Source organism: Pempheris klunzingeri, chromosome 12 (genome assembly GCF_042242105.1).
Source record: "Pempheris klunzingeri isolate RE-2024b chromosome 12, fPemKlu1.hap1, whole genome shotgun sequence".
Classification (NCBI taxonomy): domain Eukaryota; kingdom Metazoa; phylum Chordata; class Actinopteri; order Acropomatiformes; family Pempheridae; genus Pempheris; species Pempheris klunzingeri.
The window spans coordinates 3,125,753-3,148,929 of NC_092023.1; the positions used below are offsets into that span (position 1 = coordinate 3,125,753).

The 23,177-nt window shown below is 39.5% G+C and overlaps 1 protein-coding gene across 1 annotated transcript in view; it reads left to right on the forward strand.

Annotated features, from left to right (window-relative positions):
- khdrbs2 (KH domain containing, RNA binding, signal transduction associated 2) overlaps nt 1–23,177 on the forward strand; it is a 49,994-nt gene that overhangs the window by 5,480 nt on the left and 21,337 nt on the right. Inside the window, exons 2-4 of the mRNA XM_070841469.1 lie at nt 6,634–6,761; nt 17,175–17,291; nt 22,105–22,251. Of these exons, the coding sequence (XP_070697570.1) occupies nt 6,634–6,761; nt 17,175–17,291; nt 22,105–22,251 (392 nt within the window). The remainder of the gene's footprint in view (nt 1–6,633; nt 6,762–17,174; nt 17,292–22,104; nt 22,252–23,177) is intronic.

Sequence of the window (23,177 nt, forward strand, 5' to 3'; positions counted from 1 at the left end):
TGGACAATGTAATCAATATAAAGGCGCTCTACATTTACAGTTATTGACTATTTATCAGCTGTTCTTTGGCCCAAATCACTGTAAAGCCAAAATACTACCAACACCTACATCTGGTAGAAATCAGTCACCAGTTTGCAAGTTACTCAAGGTTACCAGTCTTTCAGCAAGCTTCGCAAAAAATAAAAGGTGAGCAAAGTAAAAAAAAAAAAGAGAATGGGAAGGGAAGGATGCTTACTGTGTGCTTTATTTGTCTACACAGAGCACACGTCAGATTCCAGGACATCCTGAATTTGCTGTGTTCAGTGTGATGGGGTGTATCCTCTCCCTCAGTCTCTGCTTTATGTCATCAAAAGAAACTCATTATGATTGAGTTCATCATAGTGAACAATTTTACCACTTTATGACTGTATAGCAGTGTGTGAGCTTTCTCTTCTGTTGACCCATCGGAAAACAGCAACATTAACTCCCCAGCAGAATAGTAGGAGACAATTTGATTTTCGCCAACATCATCGTAGAGTTGAGAGCGTACACATATTACAGACTGCTCCCATTCAGCAGTAAGGCAAACTGCGTGCTCCAGTAGCACGGACTGCCAGGCAAACAACTAGAAACCAATAAAGCCATGATGTGAGGATAAAAGAGCCCAACTGTAAACACATTATCTCCAACAGATGATGCAGCTCCCATTCGCCGCCTTCTTCTTCTTCTTGCATACATGCTACTTTATACAGATAATCGCTCAAACGTTGTTTCTAGACAAACTATACAAGAGCTTCTATTGAATTTTAGATTGCTGGAATTCAAGTCTGTGCAAGTTGTGAGAGATTTCACAATCAGGCTACACAGCCCATCACAATGAGTGCATTCACGGCGTATCTCAAAGGCAAAATGCTTCTTTTGCTCAGCAAGAAAATCCTGTTTTGCAGCGGTGCAGCAGGTTTGCAGAGGGCAACTAGTTGCTGATAGAAGGGGAGTCCTATTTTTTTCGCCAATCTCTGTTAGTAGTCAATCAGTCTGATGTGTGAAGATCTAAAAGAGACTTTTGGCTGATTCACTGTAATCCTGATTGCAGTTTTTGTGTGTATATTCACTGACGTTTTACTGGATAAATGAACTTCAGACTGCTCCTCAGTTTGTGTTGTTGCTGACTGACCAAAGCAGATGTATTTAACCTTAAGCCACGACAAGCTGACTGAGAACATTTTCTCTTTTTCAGCAGAACCTCGTATCCTCACTCGTGCAGTTGCACACATTTATCTGGTAGCTGCGCAGTTAAACCATTTTTTTTTATTTTTTTTTTTTTCCCAGTCTTGGCCGCTGAGCTGCTCTGCTGAAGCAGTTTGGGCAGCGCAACAGAGGGGATCAAGAGCACCAGAATAGTCACTGAGAGTGTTTTACTCATTCACTTCCCCCAATGAGATTTTTTTCATCCTCTGTGAAGGCTGAAACCAGTGACCTTCAAAGCACATTCTCGCTTCTCTGATCTTTAGGCTCCCATCGCTCCCTGCCACATTTTTGACAATGATACGAGTATGAACATTCCTCCAGATTTATGTATTATAAGCTCATTTTCCTCGTTTTCTGTCCCTTTCGCCGTCTCTCATTCTCTCTCTCTCTCTCACAAACACAATCTTCTTCCGAGTTCACTGACGGGCTACAGACCAGAATAAAGGTGCTTCCCATTATGCACTGTTCCAGAGTATAATCATTCATGGGCTATAAAACATCATTACTTTATCCAAATGATATGAACATTGCTCCCATCTGAAAGTGAAACACCTCACAACCCAAAACAAATTCTCCCTCACATGCAGCAGGCCAGAACTCATCTTTGAGGATGTCAAGAAACAAATGGCTGATGAAGCCTGGAAATGGGACTTAACAAGCACTTCTACGTCCAAATGAGCTTCATTTGATGCTGTGACTGGAACAAACACACCTGAAAAGGCATTCTTTTAAATGAAGACATCCTCAAAATTAAACAACACAATGTTTGTCTGAAGTTGACAGTTAAATCAGTTTTATGATGATGCTGATGTTAATGTGCGCTTACAAAAATGACTTTATTAGATTTAGGGAAAGACCATGATTTGGGTTATTGGGTGATTTGCAGACTCCTGCATTAAGGTCCAAAGTTGACCCGTCCGTCTCTCCACGGCTCTTCTGCCTTCCTACAGCCACTAGACGAATTTTTCACTTCAACATAAACACATGTTGATTTTGAGTGTCGCCTGTCGCTGTCGTTCTTTGTAGGATGACAGTGTTGCCGTGTTCAGGGGCCTTTGAGGCTGTAATGTAGTGAATATTACACTATGTTATACAACAAGTATAATACACTACACTATACTACAGGTATATTACACTACACTATACTACAGGTATATTACACTATACTATACTACAGGTATATTACACTACACTATACTACAGGTATATTACACTATACTATACTACAGGTATATTACACTACACTATACTACAGGTATATTACACTACACTATACTACAGGTATAATACACTATATTATACTACAGGTATATTACACTATACTACAGGTATAATACACTATATTATACTACAGGTATATTACACTATACTACAGGTATAATACACTATATTATACTACAGGTATATTACACTATACTACAGGTATAATACACTATATTATACTACAGGTATATTACACTATGTTATACTACAGGTATATTACACTATGTTATACTACAGGTATATTACACTATGTTATACTACAGGTATATTACACTATGTTATACTACAGGTATATTACACTATACTACAGGTATAATACACTATATTATACTACAGGTATATTACACGATGTTATACTACAGGTATATTACACTATACTGTATTACAGGTATAATACACTATATTATACTACAGGTATAATACACTATGTTATACTACAGGTATATTACACTATGTTATACTACAGGTATATTACACTATGTTATACTACAGGTATATTACACTATATTATACTACAGGTATATTACACTATGTTATACTACAGGTATATTACACTATACTACAGGTATAATACACTATATTATACTACAGGTATATTACACTATGTTATACTACAGGTATATTACACTATGTTATACTACAGGTATATTACACTATGTTATACTACAGGTATATTACACTATACTACAGGTATAATACACTATATTATACTACAGGTATATTACACTACACTATACTACAGGTATAATACACTATATTATACTACAGGTATATTACACTACACTATACTACAGGTATAATACACTATATTATACTACAGGTATATTACACTACACTATACTACAGGTATAATACACTATATTATACTACAGGTATATTACACTATACTACAGGTATAATACACTATATTATACTACAGGTATAATACACTATATTATACTACAGGTATATTACACTATGTTATACTACAGGTATATTACACTATACTGTACTACAGGTATAATACACTATATTATACTACAGGTATATTACACTATATTATACTACAGGTATATTACACTATACTGTACTACAGGTATAATACACTATATTATACTACAGGTATAATACACTATATTATACTACAGGTATATTACACTATGTTATACTACAGGTATATTACACTATACTACACTACAGATATATTACACTACACTACTACAGGTATACTACACTATACTACAGGTATACTACACTATAGGTATATTACACTACGCTATACTGTGGCAGCCAGAATTGCCTCTCAGCTCCCTCCCTCTGGGACCCACTCCCTCCCTCACCTTGTTTCCTGATATTGCATGTCTAGATTCCACTTTAAACACACCAATTCATTCAGTTGAATGTGTGACACCACAAGATGGTGTTTTCATCACAAATAAAGCAATGTGTGACCAGTGTGTTGATATCAGCCCAGTCCCCAGCAGAAGCCCTTCAAGGACTCCCATGGATCTGCCAGGGTCCATCATTGTCCAACTGGCAATGATAGAAGGCAGCATCTGTATTTATATTGTCAGCTTGCGACTGTACAGTACTCTGTGCTGAGCTATTTCAAAATATGCATGTTTTTGCAAACCACAGGCTGTGTTTGATTTATTTTCCCGGCCAAGCCACATAAAAGTTATTCTGAAAAGGGCACACTTTGTAAGCTCATGTTATCCTGGGACACTTGTCTTGTGTTAAAGTGTCACACATGGAGGTGTGAATCTGCAGTGCTGATGGTGATAACAGGTTGGAGGGGCCTTTCAATCTGTTAACATGTGATTTCAGCACAAAGTTTTCTGGCACAGCTGCCACCTGTGTGTCAGGCGGAGGTGGTGTGAGTGAGCATAACCAGTTCACAGAGTTCACTTGTTTTACCTGATACACTTCTTTTCATTACAGCCTCATGGTGGGACATGAAAATACACCTGTGTATGTAACTGACATTTGATAAATAAAGTGTCTAACTTACTCCTGTAAGTAATGAAAACAACTCTTTCTTCAGTAGATATCTCTGTTAGTTAAAGCTCTTCCATCTGGCACTGACTTCTACATACTTATTAAGCTAAAATGTATTTTTCTACATTCATTTGCGCTCTCCCATTTGGATGACCTCTCCTTTTGAGGCAGCTTTGCAGCTTTTTCTCTCAGAGAAACAAAAAAGCAGAGACAGCATGTTCCAATTTAACTGATCTTGCTCGGACAATCAGGCACAATCAGAGGGATTCTGTCACACTGGAAGAAATCTGTCAGAAACTGTAATGAGTGAATATTGGAGCTGCCTAGAACAGAGAGATCATTAAGCTGGAGTTATAGATGTCCAGAAGGTCACGGCGAGGAAAAGACCCTTAGCTGAGAACATAAACCAGAACGCTTTTCTTTCTTTTTTTCTTAATTTAATATTTATTTGATTAGAAAATGTCACATTAAGATTAAAAATCTCTTTTAAAAGAAGTCCTGGCCAAGGCAGACAGCAGCACCGAGTTATTACAACAGGCACACCACAAGAAGACATATTGCAATATATAAGATAGAGAAGAAAACATGCAGCACAAGCCTTGTATCTAAAAGATACCAGGTGAAGCCCTGACTCACCAATGATTCTGTCTCCAGGTCTTTCAAAATGGATTCAAAAGCATTCAAGGAAATCAGATGTTGGAGTTTTGAAACCGACGGCGATATAATCCAGCGTGAGGGGGCGGAATAGCCTTTTTCCTATTGTCTGTACCAACATTTGATACAGACATTATATAAAAGACCTGTGACTGCAAAGAGTGCTGTCCATCTCTCTCCTGAGCAATACAAAGATAGAATGGGGGAAAGATGGACAGACGTCTTTACAGGACTTTTATATATTGCCTGTATGTAGCTCCAGCAAGGCAATTTCCACACACACTGATAACAGAGACGTTTAACATGGATTTTATAGCAGATTTAATCACTTCTGAGGACGTATTTCTGTCTATATAAAAGAGATTCATGTATTAATCCAGTGATAAAACATCTCAGCCATTTATTTGTCCAAACCTCTGCTTCGTAGTGAAACATCCATTAGGCCAGAACTGTTTTTAACCCCACAGCTTTGTCCACTAACAGTCGGCAGCTCAGATAAGAGTAAAGAGCTCCAGTGTAAATGAACTCTCGAGTTTCAATATAGTTCAGTTCAGGAGGGGTCCTGGCTGGTTCTCGGTCTTGTTTGGGAACATGTGTTATTGTCCAGCACGTGTGTTGCAGACTGATAGTCGTAATTCCACTATCAGAGTTTTAATTAGCGACAGGAGGAGGATCCCCGCTAGGTGAACAACAGATAACTTAATTTCATTAGCTCCTAATATATTGTGAGTGTTTCGGGTCAATTGCTGTAAAATGCATCAATCAAGAAGTATTACCGCCCGTGGTGTTCAGGGGCCTGCGTCGCTCCGGTCAAGCTCAGCCGGACAGTTAATATCCATCTCCCATCCCTCATCTTTTGGCAATAAAGCTGAGGACACACGAGAGGACTATTGAGCCAATTTGCACAAGATTTTTCCCATCTTGTAAACTACAAGGAAAAATACTGCAGTCAGATTGGAGCCAATGATCTGCAAATATGCTCTAATTATGAGAGTTCACAGATCCAATCTTAACCACCCCAATTGACTTTTACCCGATAATATCAAACGTTTTACACGCTTAATCCGCCATCTGCGGAGTGTTGTGCTGTGTGGAGATCAGAGGCAGCTGACAGCCCACGAGAGCTCAGTTTGCAGTGAAGTGAGGCACAGCAAGCTGAGTGTGACTGTTTGCCTCTGTTGTTATTTTGATTGGAATTACTGGATCATGAGATTACAGGGCCTGATGTAAAAGGACGTATCGCGAGTCAGCGGGATAATCTCATATCATTAAGTTTGCAATGTGAGCGCGTTTACACGCGAGACCCAAAATAATTAGCAAAATATTTACTGTGTGATGCAATGCCCAGGTACATTCCCCCTAATGTGTTCCCAATAACATTACACTGTTTGGTTGTCACGCTCTAGTCGGCTCCAAGGCAGATCTCAAAATATTGACCGATGCTTTTTCCAGTTACATAACAACCTAATTATCTCCTTATCTGTTCTTTTTTTGTATTTTGTGCTTCTGCAGAGATTGAAAAGTACGAAAACGATGAGTTGAGAAAAGATGGTGACATGAAGAAATACCTAGATATCATCAGCAATAAAAATATCAAGCTCTCCGAGAGAGTTCTTATTCCAATCCAACAGTATCCAAAGGTAAGAGACACAACACCACAACACCTCTGTGATGTCTTAGCCTAAGAAAGCTCACTCTATAGGAGCCTTTATTTGATTATACGTGGAAAGAAACTGACCACTTATGGAAATTCACAGTTTTTTTCAAATGATTGGAATAATTGGACGGAGAAGTAAGATGCAAGAGGAGCAGCGCTTCCTTTTGAAAAACACTGAGAACAAAAACACAAACACTTGGCACCGACTATCTCACCGAGCCTCAAACGGGCTAACAGAAAGTAATCAGGCAGCGTCTGTTTATTTTGATGTAGTCATCAAAAGGAGTTTTCAGTGCACTAAAGCACTCAGGGGTGCAGTGATGAACAATGACCATAAATCACCGTGTGACACAGTATGCATTATTCTGAGCTATGCAGTGTCAGTACTGACAAAGTTTGAAGTGCAGCCAGATGAGGCTGCTCCATAAGGCAGCTAAGCATCAACACAGAGCTGCTGGTGGAGAACCAAAAAGGTTCTGCTGCAGCGGTAATCAAGGATACCTGCTCCGCTGACTTTGCACTCACACGTTCATGCAACAGGCAGCAAAGATATTTCAGTGTAGCACGTTTGCTCATACAACATATTTCTGTGTTATTTTGATTTGAACAAATATATTTGCTCTTTTAAGCTCATGTCTCATATTTCAGGTTATTTCTCAAGATGACAGAAGAAATTATAATACAAAAAGTACATTGTGTTATTTTGAGATATGATAAATCCCTCAACTGCTTTTCATGATATTGTAGTCTAATGAAAATAAGGATATACAGTGTTAGGATGTAGTAGAGTAGATGAAGATTATTCGTTTGAAGGTTTTCATAAAACAAAACTGTCATTCTTGTGTTGTTCCTCTGAAGCCGTGGGTGCAGTGTTTTCACTCTCTATGGCACATTTGTTTGTTTTTTATCTGCATGCCACAAGCATCTGTTTTATTTTTATATTAAAATGACAGATTCTTTTGCTGCATCTTGTTTTATAGGGGTGCAAACACTTTAAATCCACCAAATGGGATCAATAGGTTTCGGTGTGACCTTGTCAGCACCTCCTCATCATCATATACAACCTGCGGGGCTTTCTTCTTCTTAGATAGAACTCTCACACTAGTCTGTTCTTCACTGTCAGTTTGCAGCAGTATTGCTGTCAGTATCAGCATTCGTTCCCGCTAAAACCTCAAACACGTACGGTCAACTGTTGCTCGCACTCGGCCGATTTTGTCCATCTGAGCAGAGAAGGAGTGGAAAGAGAGGATGTCAGGAGGGCAGAGAAACGTTTAACTGCGCCTCAGGAGCACAGGCGGTGTACTTTAGTTTAGTCAGCCCCTCAGGACACTCCATAGAAATCAATTTGCCGTTTCCTCCTCAGGATCAGTGTTGAGAAAGTAATTAAGCTGTGTTCAGGAACTCCTCACTCTATTAAATTGATTTCAAATCTATAAAAAATGCCAATTGAGTGAGCGTCTTAGGACTCACAAATATCTTTCTGTCCTTGTGTTTCTGCCTCATTAGGTGCATTTTCTGCCCAAGTGTTACACCATTTTCTGTTTCAAAGGACTTCCTAATTGTGAGCAATGAATTTTCCTCGAACTTACAGCAGGACATACTCTATGTTGAAGGCTTGGAATAAACTTTTCAGACATTTCCAGCAATGTCTGAAAAGTATGGTTCATATTCTTAGAGGGTTACGAAGTATCTTCACTCTGTATTGTCAAGATGATTCTGATGAAACACCCATTTTCCTCTTTAACCCTTTCATGTATGAATTTCAATCCATATTTTATAAAGATATATTTACATGTCCAGTAGTTGAAATATAGCCAGTGATGCATGATGTACACTTCAGTGGACATGTGATTAATCATAGTTTCCTCCCAATATAAAATCAATACTTGGAAAATTTAGCAATTGCATGACTCCTTAGATGTTACTTGATGTCACCATATTTTTCTTACTTGCAAGGGTCTCTTTTTATAGAAAGTTTGAACAGAAACAGAAACGAGCAACTCTGTGTTTCTGGCTGTCTGTCGGCCATCTTGGCTTCCCACTGGGCAGCAGTCCGTGTATGCGATGATGCAGTAGCTTCACTGTAGCGGCTGATGTGCAACTATGCCATCAAAACTCATGCATATACAAGAAAACAGCTTTTGAATAGCTGCACACTGCAGTGACCTCTATGCATGAAAGGATTAAGAAAACAAATAAAAGTAAAAAAGTATTGTAGATGAATTGGTTTCCATCCACGTGCAGGTAAACTGCATTCACCTTGTATTCCAAATCGGAGTCAGCTCCCGATTAGATGGTTAATGAGATCCAGTGGTGCTTGGAGTCAAAAGAAGCCTGAGAACCACTGAGGTAGATAAGTGAGATATTTAGAAATGTATTGTGAAAATACATGTGCATGACTATAAGCACAGGTACAATACACAGGTTCAAACCCTCGTTCTGTGTAATGTACATAATAGTGTCGGCTCTGCAAAGTAAGCAAATCAGTGCAGTCCAGAGGGACGGAGTGGGTGTCCAACAACAGCTTCTGTGACCTAATTGCACAGTCAGCACTCCCCAAGACTGCAGTGTCACTATCTTAAACATCTTGGTAACACTGCACTTTCAGTTAATGGTAATTAGCCACATAAAGCAACTCTTTGATCAAGTGCACGCCCTGCGAAGAGGATGAGAAAAAGAAAAAAAAAGATGTAACACAGAGCTCGGAGAGATGAAAACGATGCTGCACACAGCAAATAATCCTCAGTGTCAAGTGTCAAATATCTGTTTTGAACTCTATTTGACACAAAATGACATGATTTTCATGTGTAAAATATGTTTTCAAACAAAAATAGCAGTGGCCAATTTTTTATATCACTGTGTAAGAATGCATTAACATTTTTATAATGATAAGAACATAATAAATATAAGTAATATGACACCTGTACAATATTTTAATGGCTACATGACAGATAAAAGAACAGATCAATTGTTACATTAGTTTTCTTCAACCCTTTTTTTTCTTGTGGGTTTGAACAGAGAGAAACATTAATATTGGACTTACTGCTATAAAACAATGTTTGCACATTGTGGCTACACAGAAATGAATTCTTGCCAGTTTTCACTGATCAATATATTTGACATTTTACTGTGACAACATCTGCCCCCACTGAAAGGCCCAAACTAATTGTTTGTGTTTCACTGTGTCACAGCTATTTTCACACGTCTGCCGTTCAATAACGTCCAGTTTCTCTTTCCGTCACTGGTGGAAGTATCAAATGCCATAAATCTGTTCGTTCACGTTCCAGCAGTCTAACAGTGCTCATTCGTGCTTACAGCTGCCATCTTGCTGCGACGTAATTAAATGCAAAGTAATTAGATTATTACTGGGGAGGATTTTTCTGCGTGGTTTCAGATTTGAGGACGTGACACACGGAAGATTAATGTCAAGGAAAAGTGAAACAACCAGTTCTGATCATCATCAATCATTCTTCATAGCGCGCTGACAGACACATATTGTTGGCTGTTTTCATCACAGACACTTTTGACATTTCACAGCAGAAAAGAAAAAAGCACAGGTACGACATTAATGAATGGCTGCACATGACTGGCCTGTTGCAGCTCTCTGGTATTGTACTGGCTTGATTAATCAATGGTGTTAGGTGCACCTGCTAAGATAAGTCAAAAAGAAAAGGCCTGTTTATTCCTCTTCTGTGATATAATGTAGTGTCGTTTTATTGATAACGATAAACAAGATAACTTTGAGTCATATAAAGAGAGAGACTCTAATATGGCAGCACACAATATGTGCATAAGGCTTGAAAATAGCAAAGTAAATTATATTAATATCTAATTTTATTTTACCGTTTATTTAGCAGGAACAATGCACACATTTATTGCACAAAATACAGCTAAAAACTGTTCCAACGCAGTTGGATTCAGTAAAAGTAGTACTAACAGACAGTTTTAGTGTATAAAACATTACAGTAGACAGGAGTAGACGTACCTTCCTGCAGCTGACAGGAAAAACCCAATATTAATCCTGATTACACACATGAGCACATAACTCGTTATCCTGTTTGCTTTATACAGATACAAACAAAATCATGATTAATCATAATAATCTAAAAATATATATGTAATTAGCTATAATAGAGTCTATGCAGGTAAATATAGACTGTTTAATCTGAGCATACTGTAAAGTTAAATTTAGGATTTCCACAGTTGGTGCATTTTCCCACATTATAATCCTGATTGGATTGGAGGAATTACATTTCCTCGTCTTTTCTCACAAAATTCTCCCCAATCAACTACAAGGCACTTGTAAACCAACAGAGACAGTAAATGTCACCCCAGCCCTCCTCACTGAATAACTTTACTTTCAGCTGTCAGCATCTTAAATTCATTGTTGCTAGGCAGCTGACGAAGCATCATATTTGCTAGAAATAGGATTAATGCTGAATCCCAACCTGCCAGTAAAACTGTAGAATTATTTCACTACATTTTCCACATGCATCCTTTTACAGTTAACCCTTTTAATGTGTTCTGTTGTATGAATTTGGCTGATTTGTGCTCCTCTTTCTGTAAAAATGTGCATTAGGCTTGTTGCTGCTTTGCAGCCTGTCAAGATAAAGAAATAAGGCCTTGGCGCTTTGTTCCAGTGACCTTACCATCACTTTCCATCTTCAATCTCCTCTGAACAAGTGATGAAACCTTGAGAACAGGGTTGATCTTGGCTAATGGGAGAGGAGGACGTACATCTGTACCTGTCCCCATTTGACACACAAACAAATGACACACTCTCAGCGCGCTTATGTAGGTCCTGAAAATGTACAGTCAGATCCCCACTTACTCAGCCAAAAAAAAGAGGATTAAGATAATCAGCATCGTCATTTTCATTATTGCTTAACTAGAATTTGTCCTCTGCTGTTTAATGAGACGGCAGAATTAGCATCTCATAACCTTGGGGCATGAAATGGATTTCCAGTGGCTGATACTGTCCGTTAGTCCAGTGCTGCTCTGCATCTGTATGTGTGCAACTTCATATATACACACACAAAATTATGTTTTTCATTTTAATTGGAATAAATTGGACATACTTCTTGGCACATTTAAGTATTATTTCCTTTAACCATCTATTCTGCAGGTACATACACAGCCACAACAACATTCAATTGTATTTTGTCCTTGTAGCTGCCACAATTTTAAGCTTATCAGTCTTAGGTTATTGTGACCTTTAAATAGTGCAGCAGTTGTGCTCTACCCATAGAGAAATTCCATTTTTGTCTGCCCAGAGATGTCAGTGTCCCAAAGAACGGCCTATCATGTGAAAAGGTGTTTTGCTTAGATAAGTGCTGAATACAGTGGAGAGAGTACAGAGTGTGAATTAAAATTAAGCACTTGTATGATACCATCACTGCTCCACTGTGGGATCCCGCCAAGTCAGTGTTTGTGTGATGACTTTCTCTGCCACAATGCTGCTCATGAAATAGAATAAAGATAAAAAATGCCTCCCCATGTTAGGATCCAGACTCCCATCTCTAAAACGAAATACTAACTCTAAGAGACTTTTTCCACATGCAGTTAGTTCATTCTGGAAATGTGATAAAATCAAGGAAAATGTCAGCATGCAGAATAGATGCACTTGATTTTTTATGTATGCTGTTGATTGACACTATTGTCCCGCAACGCAGTGTAATACAGACATGGAGGAGCTGCTCACAGCTGGAGAAAATTAAAGCAAATTATAATAACATATGGTGAGACAGCTACAGGAAGGGCACTTGGGGAAAACGTGTTTTGAAAAGCATTTTGCTTCCTTATTAAAGCTGCTCTAATCAATACCAACGGATCAAATGACTACGTGTCATGCAAAAGTTCATGATGATGAACTAACAGAAAAATGTTCCCCTGACGCTGCAGTTCGTCTCCGCTTTGTGGAGCATTTCAGCATCTTCCTGCTCGTCGTTTTGATCTCACAGCTCACAGCTTTATTTTTTTCTTGTTCACTCTCACCACGGTAGTCAACCTCATTTCTAGCAGCAGCAGGCGGCTGCTCCTTTTCCACATTTGAGCTACTAGTTGTTGTTTTTTTGTATCAATTCCGAAATGAAAAGTACATTAATTACATGGTAAAGCATGAAAATGAGGACATACTGTAATGAAGCATTATTTAAAGAGCTGACTATACATCTCTCTTTATAAATCTCAGGGTAAAGCTCTGCCTCCTTTGTGGAAAAAGATTCAATGCAAAAAAAAAAAAAAAAATAAGTAATTTGTCATTTAAAGGCCATAGCTTGTTAGATTCTCACAAGAAAAGAGCTCAGATTGTATAAATTGATTTCTCTTTGCTCTAATGAAAGCTAAGTAGCAGCTGTTCTGATGGCAGAACACAGCCCGTCTGGAACACCTTCATGGTCTTAAACAGCTTTTGTGGCGTTGCAACACTTTGGCTTTGCTGGCTGCTCGGCGGCATTGATCTTGGCTCCTGTTGTTTGTCACCTGTTAGAATTTACAGGAGTCATGATATTTGTGTTGTTTTCTATGTGTGTGTGTGTGTGTGTGTGTGTGTGTGTGTAGGCCATCTGGGCCGTGGTTTAGGGTTTACATATTAATAGGAATGATTACATATTTAACAGGGCATTCTGCTCCTGTTTGCCGTGGTGAAGATGGCGGGTTGGTTAAAGGAAGATCTAGGTCATTTTGCCGCCTTGTGCAAATGAACACCCAATTATTTTTGCTATTTTTTGGGTTTTGACTGCTTTCATTTCACCAATCTCTGAGAAAAGCATTGCAACTTTAAATATTTTGCAGCATTTGACAGCTCGCGTATGTCTGAAGTTGTTTTATTCATGCTCTGACAAGAGACAACATCCTCTACTAGGACAACAGCTGCAAAATAAAGTCATATTTTTATATGTGACACCAATGATTAACATTGACACTGACAGACAGCCTCTCTTCAGACACTCAGATCATTTGGATTCCTTTTATACGAAGCTCACCTGCTCAACAGTAAATCTCCTCCGTTTGCCACACAAGTGCCAAACAACCACTCATCTGCTTTCTTTACTGTCTGCCGAGCTGATAGGACACACTCCTCTGACACACCCAGACAGCCCAGTCATCCCAAGCTGTCATTAAAGCATAAACCTCTACCTGAGGCTTTAATCCTCCTATCTGATAGGACCTTGACTTCCCCAGCAGCACAGCTCGCTAACCCGGCAGTAAGTGCCTCAGGACATCTGCAAATCTTGACTGGCCCCAGTGCGCTGCATTAAAGGGTGGCCATCATGCACATTTTCCAACTTAAAGACTGAAAACTTCTCTGTTATTGGATCTGCAGTGCTACAGCACCTTGACAAAATGCTAAAATTAAATAATTTCATGCTTCCCATGATTTTATAGTAAAACATGGAACCATGCTGGTTTGATACATACAAGTTGCTTTGATTTTTATCTATGTGACAGCGTCCTTTGATCATTGCTCCTTTAATTTGGCTTTTCCCATCCAATGAATTGTGTTACTATTAGATTATATTGAAAGTATTAATAAAATAAATAAAATATTAGCAGCATTAAAAAATCCAGGGTGATGAAAGTATGAAACATTTAGTAGTGAGGCCTCGTCGGGCACATTAGTGACTTGATGTGAAGCAAATAGAAAATTCCTGCAGCAGAAACAGGGTTTTCTCTCTTTAAATAAATAAGTCCTCCCATTGATGAGAGGTTATATTCACACACTGTATGTGATAAGCCATGCGATCAGACTTCACTCACCAGAGTCTGCAGGACAGGATAAAATTCAAAGCACAGTACGAAAAGTGTGAACAAAAAATAACACTTTTTTCTTTAAATGATTTACTTGTTACTCTCATTCTGTCACCACAAGAAGATAAATGCAAATCACTAGTTTTTAATACTAAAGTTTGGGGGATAACAGACTCTGTTAGGAAACTTAAACACATTAAAACATAGTTATAGAGAATTTACAGCGGAGCAGAACTCATTTATGAAACCAGACCCCAGAATAACCATCTAAGATTAGGAGAAATCATATGGATTACATATAACGACGCAGGATTACCTGTACTCCTGTGGGCTGTGAGAGCTGCGTGCCGACATTCATCATCATACATGCAAGTAGACAAACCACAACCTGAGACACACATGTACCAGTTTGAGAGCACAACTGCCACATAATAGAGAATAATGCAAATTGGAAAATGCAAAACAAAGTTACAAAACAAAAAAGGTATTTTTAAGAGAAAAAATAAGTAAATATTTGTTTTTATTTGCAGAATATTTCTGTATTTGGTTTGTGCTTCGTCATGCTGTGTTGTCAAAGTGGTGAATCTGTGTGTGTGTGAGTTTGTGAGTCTTTTGTCTATTTAATCACGGTTTATTAAGTTGCAGAGCGCTGAGCTCTGAAGCACGTCTCAGTCGGGAGGAGAGCCTCAGAAAATTAGCGTTGTTTAAAAGTGGAACTTAGAAACAAGCTTCAGTCACTGAGGTTCTTGTGAAAAGTGCTCGGCTCAGCTGCACTGGCAGGTTTGCAGATTCACATTAGTGGGACGCGACGCAGCCTTCAACCCCCCCCCCCCCCCCCCCCCCCCCCCCCCTTCTTTAAACCCTGCAGATCTGCAGAGTACACAACACAGAACTTTATAAAAATAACTTTTCAGATTTAATATGGAGATTCATATATTAGAATTCATCCTGCACAAAAGCTTTCAATTAAATGTTCATCCTTCATGTGGAAGTTACACTTTTTGAGATAAATGGACTCATTTCATCACTGTGTATTTGCTCAATGTCTAAAATATCTTTGTGTGTAATTGTTGCATTCACAACATCTCTCCATCTAATGTCTGCATAGTTATCAGTGCTGAATCTGCAGGGGGCACATTGCATCATTTCAAACCTCATTTAACTCAGAGCCGTGCCCCTTTCTAAAACCCAAATTGCTCGCCATGGAGCAGCAGAGTGGCTCCAGACATTCATTAGCTTAATGAAAAGAGGCCACTCTTCTTCTACCACCCAGCGAGTGCATTCTCCACATAGCCGCAACGACCATCTGCTCTCAAGCTCCCTGCCAGCTATAGGATAGTCCTGTCAAAGCAACCCCTGTGAAGAAAGACATCCACAAAGGTGCCTTAATCATTCAGATCAGAGGACGGGCAAGGACAGTGGGGAAGCTTTTTTTTTTTTTTTTTTTTAAAGATGGTTTCATCTGTGCGTCCCCTGGCGCCGTCCTCACCTGAGATGTAGCGTTCACTCATGATGGTAATGATGTTTGGGGGAAAAAGCTGAGTATGCAGTTGTTGAAGTTGAGTTGCAGCAGCCACACAGCTGGCAGTGAAATTATTAGTTGCTCATCCACAGTGAGAGGCGGCTTTAGGGAAAGGTTAATATCATTTTCGGGCTGGCCGCAGTGTGTTGTGGTGGGCGGCAGACCACCTGTTCAGCTCTGGAGGTGGTCTCTCATCAGCTCATCCAACAGCAAACATTTGAAGGTCGAAACATTTAAAAAGATAAAAAAATAATGTGTGAGAACGCATAAACACCTTAACGGGTTCGTTTCAGATTGTAGAAGGCCGAGTCATTTTGTCCTCTTACTTTCTAATTGATCTTCTGCTCATATTTTCCTAAGAAACGACCCATTTGACTACAGCGGTGATTTGAGTTTCACTCCTTGGATTAATCACCACTAATCCCAGCAGTGTTGTGTCTGCAACTACCCAGAGCTGCTTTTCTCAATATGAACACTAGCCTCTGCACAGCGAGAGGGAAATGATAGTCAGAGCCCCAAGGCTTGAATCTGATAGTTTGTCATCTGGATAGTATTACTTAATTTCCCACTGGGAAGAAACTCATTATTTCTGACTTTATCTCAGCACTGACCTCTGAAACGGTCTCAGGAACGTTATTGGTTTGAGCCCATGTTCCCCCTTTTCTTTTTTTCCTCGGTATGACACGTATGACCCTAAACGCCAATAAGACACATGACTAGCGAGGGCACAGTTCAAGCTAAGGGATGGATGAACGCACGCACGCGTCGGGCTGGACCGCAGATGAGAGTCCCATTCAGCTTTAATGTGCAACACACAGAGCATGATTATATTGATTTATCACAGGCTGCATTACAGCTTTTTCTCACATGATGAATGGTGAATGGAATGTGAGATTATATTGATAATATATGACTGATGGTGAGCAGACATCATTTATGGTTAACCTTTTCTCCAAAAAGGATCAAATTCCTTTTACATCCCACACATAAAGAGAGGCTGCTTCAGAAACATTTGTCCATATGTGTATATATATATAAGTCAGCCTTTTCAATATTTGTCCTCTTCTTGCATATGCTGGAAGCATTGATAAGGTGTCTGATTGCTTTTTCTCTCCTGTGTCACAGTTTAATTTTGTCGGGAAGCTGCTGGGACCACGGGGAAATTCCATGAAACGATTACAAGAGGAAACGGGAGTGAAGATGTCCATCTTAGGCAAAGGGTCCATGAGGGATAAAGGCAAGGTGAGGGAAGATATTGATTTGTGTCGAAATACAGTTGTTTGGCCGGTCCAAGATATCGATCAAAAAGGAAATATTTACAGACACAAAGCACTTGCAATTCAACCAAAGCAGAGAGGAATATTCTACGCAGCAACATCTGAGCTGTAACTGGGAGGAATAACACCCAGAGTAGAATTAATAGCTCTCCGTTGACAAACATATGTAGGAGAAAATGGGAATGTTTTTCTGCGTGTTGTTTAATAGCATATTCTGTAAAAGTCAATTATGAATGCAAAGTAATGAATCTCTTTGCCAAAGTCATTTATCCTGCTGACTTGTGGTCCCCTGGAGCCAAACTTAGCCGAGCGTGTACACAGACAGCCTGCTAAATCTGGTATTCATGCTCATAACAGGCCTCAGTGTGCTGCTATAGAGTTACACTGCTATTATTACTGTAGCCTCCCATTCAGACATGGAGACATGACAAAATGCAGTGTTGCCGCCTATTTAGTGAAATTTGAGCTGCATTTCAATACATCAAGAGCATGTTGAGGGTAAAACTACTTTAAAGTGGCTACAATCAGTATTTCTATGATAAAACGTTATCAGATATTAATGTGAAAAGTCGTAGTGATGAACTTAAAGAGTTTTATCATCGGCTTTAGCGAGTAACTTGTTTTGGTTCCTTCTCACGGGCTCATTGGATCGTTTTCATCTAAAAACTCACTGCACAGCTGAGAGAAACAGATATTTGACTCAGGAGTTGGTGGAGACCCAAACCGAGCTAAAAGAGAGTGAACATTGGACACTAACATGAATGAGTGTCATCGACTCCTGTTTGCTTTCCCCAATTAGCCAAAAAGTTAGTTATTGCAAGTTTAAACATATCATTGTGGTTCCAGTGCTCCTGTACTCATATTAATCTATATATATATATAATATAAAGAACCAAAGGTCATTGTTGGCCTTGGGAACAGGTCCACTCAGTGACTGTTCTGGGGCTTTTGATCACATCACATGTTCTTCCTCAACAGATGAAGTTGTCCAGTTTTCATGGAAATAAAGAACAAATTTCCATTTTTCTCTAAAAGAGCTTCTCATCCATATTCGCTTAAACAGTGAGGTGAAAAGTTAATTGTTGAATGTCATTTACACGTTATTTTACCTGCCATACACTGTTCTTCATTACTGTACTTTAAATCTTTGCCCTCATCCAATCATACATTTACTGCATGTGCCGGTAAAATGTGCAGTTCTAACCAAGTAAGCCTCTGGATGACTAAGCTTTTGGATAAGTCGACTTAATAAAGCCCCAAATTCTCCAATAACTGTATGGGCTTTGTAATTAGAAATTAATAACATTCACATGGATTTTCATTCAGGCCCGATTGTGAGTCTGAAATCTTCGCTCTGATTAAAAGTAAAAGCACTGAGACGTTTCTTTACCATCGAAGTTTTTAATGTGCCTGGGCCAGTGCAAGAGTTCATTTAACACTTTGGCTTCTTGCCACTCCGTCCACTCAGTTTACTCATGTGCTGCATTATCGTGCGATCAGTTTAAGTGAAGATGACAAAATGTTACCCACAACTGAGAGTAAAATATAAAATATGGGTTTATTTAGATGCATGCAGTGTTCGGATTGTGATGCTGAGCTGTAGAGAACCTCATGCAGGATGACTTTTCATTATTTAATACATCAGTCGCTAAGTGCCAGTATTACCTGCATGCTGACATGTTGTATTCACTTGGAGTTTCAGTCTGAGGGAGATTTACGGTGCTGTGTGCAGTAGAAAGGATAATAATAGACCCCTAACAGTCGTCTCTCACCAGAGGCAGGCTATGTAACGATCAGATTTAGCGTTTGGTGTTTTCTGTGTGCGAGATTGATTTTGTGTACAGTCTGAGCAGGTCTGAAGGACTCTGTGACGAGGCTGACACCCAAAGGTCGTGACTGAAAGGCTGGCTGCCATTCAAGGCAGCTGGTCACAAGGCAGTTTGGTTCGGACACAACCAAAGTCCCATGACAGGCAGAAGCACATTGTCACTGCACATTTTCTGCCATCTCATCCAGTTCCTCGATAGGGTGCATCAGTCCAGCAGCTTTGGAAATGTAGCGCCAGGGCAGCCCACCTACTCACATTGGACCGAATGGCCAATATTACACCTTGTGCACAGATGTTAGGCTGGTTAGCACGGTGCTGAGTCATAGAGCTACAGCAGAGAGTCCTCATTTCACCTCTCTCACTCGGACTGTTTACCACAAGCCACAGAAAAAACACTGCAAGGTTGGAGATGATTCTATTTTTTTTGAGTTTCTAAATTCGTCATAGCAGTGCAAACACAGAATATCGATTGTTTTAACACACAGGCAGACAGCCGTCATGGCAACTGATGTGTAGCTCTGTGTGTGTGCTGCTCTCGCTGTAAAAACAGTGACAAAATACTGAAAAAGCTCAGAAACACAATCGTCTGTCCACACGCATCTTTCCGCCTGATCCATAATGACCTAGGCTCTCTGCCGCCGAGTGTGAAGCCTGCTGAAGTTTTAGGAGTGATTTTTAATTAAAGCTGATTCCTCCCAGAGGGGAGAGAGCGGCCCTGTGATGAGAGGACAAAAGCTTGAATCCCCAGATTGTCTGGGTGAGTAACGTGTATGAGTGGTGCTCTCGGTTTTCTTAATGGCCACCATGAAGGTGTCCTTGAGCAAAGCACTCAACATCCAGCTGATGAATGAATACAGGTAAAAATGAAGGGAAAAAACACCTAAACTATGCTCATTTCGGCACGACTGACGTTGTTCAGTATGCAGCAGCTGCATCTGTAACTGGTACAAGTAGACAAAACATCCCCACTCCAGGTCTGACATCAATTCTGATTAGTCGTTCTGTGAAGAATTGATAGTACAATTTAACAGGTTCCTTTTAAAGCACAAAGGACTGAGCCTGAGCTATATTTCAGATCTTTTAAGCCTGTAAAGCCTGTTTGAACCCTCAGGCGGGGCCTCGCAGGGCCTGGTTTATGTGATTGGACTTTTCTTGTCATCAGACTTTGGAACAATTTGCACTAGGAGCTTAAATTGATGTATTTGGTTACTTTAGTGCTATTTTGTAGGTGTGTTTCAACTCGGTGCCCCCCCCCTCTATCCAATCTGAACATTCACCTTTTTACATTCATAAAGTTTTGTTTATAATGTTTTACATTCATGACATTTATTCACTAGACTCTGCAGTTTCTTTCTGCTCTTCTAGGCGTTTTAAATTATAACTTACTGTTTTGGTTTTATGGCCCGTAACTGTGCTGGTTTCATTCATCCTCTCTGCGTACACGACATGCTCAGAGCCAAAACACAGACACACTTAGTATCTAGCTGGTGGACATAGTGGAGCATTTAGCTTTAAGCAGAGTGAATATTAGCAAGGAGGACAGCTATGACTCCAAATACATGCTAATGTTGCTCCATATCTGCTTGCAGGTTATTGTTTGCTAACAAGTTCACCATGTCAACATTATAAGGTGATAAAACACTAACTATAGATATCAATGATGTGTCACTGATGTGTTTTATCTCCTTGTGTTTGCTGTGACATTGTATATTTCCCCATCATGGGACTAATAAAAGAATATCATATCTTATCTTTACAGCTTGTTCCAAAAAAAAAATCAACTAATGCTGCTTAACAACTACATACATAGTAATGAAACAGACGAAGAGGACCTGGAAACCTCGCTGTACTATTTCTCAACACTTTTGATAATGAGACGTAGGGAATGTAATTTCACCATTAATGTAAAAACTGAAATTACACTGCACATCATAGCTGCCTGTTAGTGGCTCTGTGCATGTCCACACACTAGTCTCCCCTCAGTCTGTACGTGGCATCATTTTCTGACTCTGTACTCTCATTTTCGGTCTCTTCAGTCCTTTTTTACGCCTTTTTGAAGGCCCATTTTGTTCCATTTGGCTCCAGTAGTCATCAAATCACTTACTGACCGTTAAGATGGCTCGCCTTATACGCCACGTCTAGGTCACAAGCTGTATATTCACCTAAAAGAGTTCCGGGAGCTGCTTTTGGAGAGAATCCTGCAGAGCAGTGACTGAGCCTGTCTGTCTGGTCTGCTGTACTTGCCAGATGAGTGGTAATTATTCTGTAGAAGTTAAAGAAAAGGCCACATATCGTTCACAGATGTTTTTCTATGTGGTACATCTTCCTGGTGATGAACGCACTGATTGCTCAAGTGTCTCCTTGCCTCCTCGTCTTGCCATTTTGTCACATCAAAATCTCCTCGTTCTCAAAATGATTTTAGAGCTTCATATGGCCAAATGTAGATTTTTTTTTTTTTTTTAAGGAGGTTTTAGCAGCAAGGCTCTAGAGATGTTAATGTCTGTCTGATTGTGGGCAAGTTGCCACAGTTAATCACATTAATGGTTCCCAGAGGGGGAATCCCTGATCCCCTGACTTTTCATCCAGCACCACCATCAGGTCAAAATTCAATTTGTCCAGTATTTTAGCGCATCACCAAATATCTGTAAAACTATTAATGCTAGTGTACAGATGTTAGCACACAAACAGGCTAAACTATGATATGGTCAACATTAACAACATCAGTTTGTCAGAGTGAGCGAAGGGTCTCTAGTCATTAATAAAACGTTAAAGGTTCATACAGATAAATGACAAGTGTGTTTTATCAGCACAGTTTCCCTGCTTTGTTTAGTCAACCTGCAAATGTTAAAAATAAATACAAGTTATTATAAACAACGTGTTTGATAATCGTTTGCATTTTCAATTCTTTTTTAAGGACGAAATCCTTCACTTCGCTGTCTTTTTTCCACAGGAAGAAGAGTTAAGAAAAAGTGGGGAGGCCAAATATGCTCATCTGAGTAATGATCTTCATGTTTTAATTGAAGTCTTTGCTCCACCTGGAGAGGCCTATTCCCGCATGAGTCACGCCTTGGAGGAGATTAAAAAATTCCTAGTTCCAGTAAGTTTAACACTTCGCCTTATTTTTCTCCCAATTATTTTCCCTGTGTAGTGTATGAACATCAGTCATTACTGCTGACCTGATAATTCTCCACCAGGCTTATTAACACAAAGCAAACAGTCTCTGCAGAATACTGTAAACTCAGAGTATCCAGGGTTTGTTTACACAAGAGTAAGATATAAACGTGAAGTTTTTCCTCTGCGTTTAACCACTACAAGCCCTTACTCACAAATGAAAAATAATGTATTCAGCAATTAAAGTGCAGTATGGAACAACTTGCAAGACTCCAGCAACTTATAGCCTGGAGAACTTAGCAATAATTAATGTGCATGTTGTGTACTCTTGCTGAGTCTAAGCTGTAAATATTAATCAAGCTTTGCAAATGTGACAAGCCTAATAGAGGAGTTGTGCTGCATGAGTCTACTTTACGGAGTTCTTGTTTCTTCCTATACTGAGCCAATGTTCTTACAAGCCTGCCTGCTCACTGGGCCAGGAGGATGAGGACACTGCATGTGCACACACTGGTTCATACCCTTCCAAATACAAATGACTCAACACTGTCCTCCAAAAACAAGTAAAGAGACACAGGTTGTTCATCTAGTCCTGATGTTTCTGTGTGTTCACTTTCAGGAAAGATTCTCCAGATCTTTCTTTGTCTTCCATGTTCTCCCCATTCCTGTTTCCACAACAACAACCTGTAACTCGTTATGCTCGTGCAAACAATTTGCATTAAAAATCAGGCCCCTGTACCACATTAAATGCATCCAGAGCACATATTGGAACTGTTATCATGCCCATAATGTATGTGGAAACAAGTTTTATGAAAGGCTTCTTTCACCTGTGCTGAGGTAACATTTGGCAGATTGATGGTGTAAATGCACATCAGATGAACATTTTCTCAGACATTTGCTTTAGTGTACCATTTG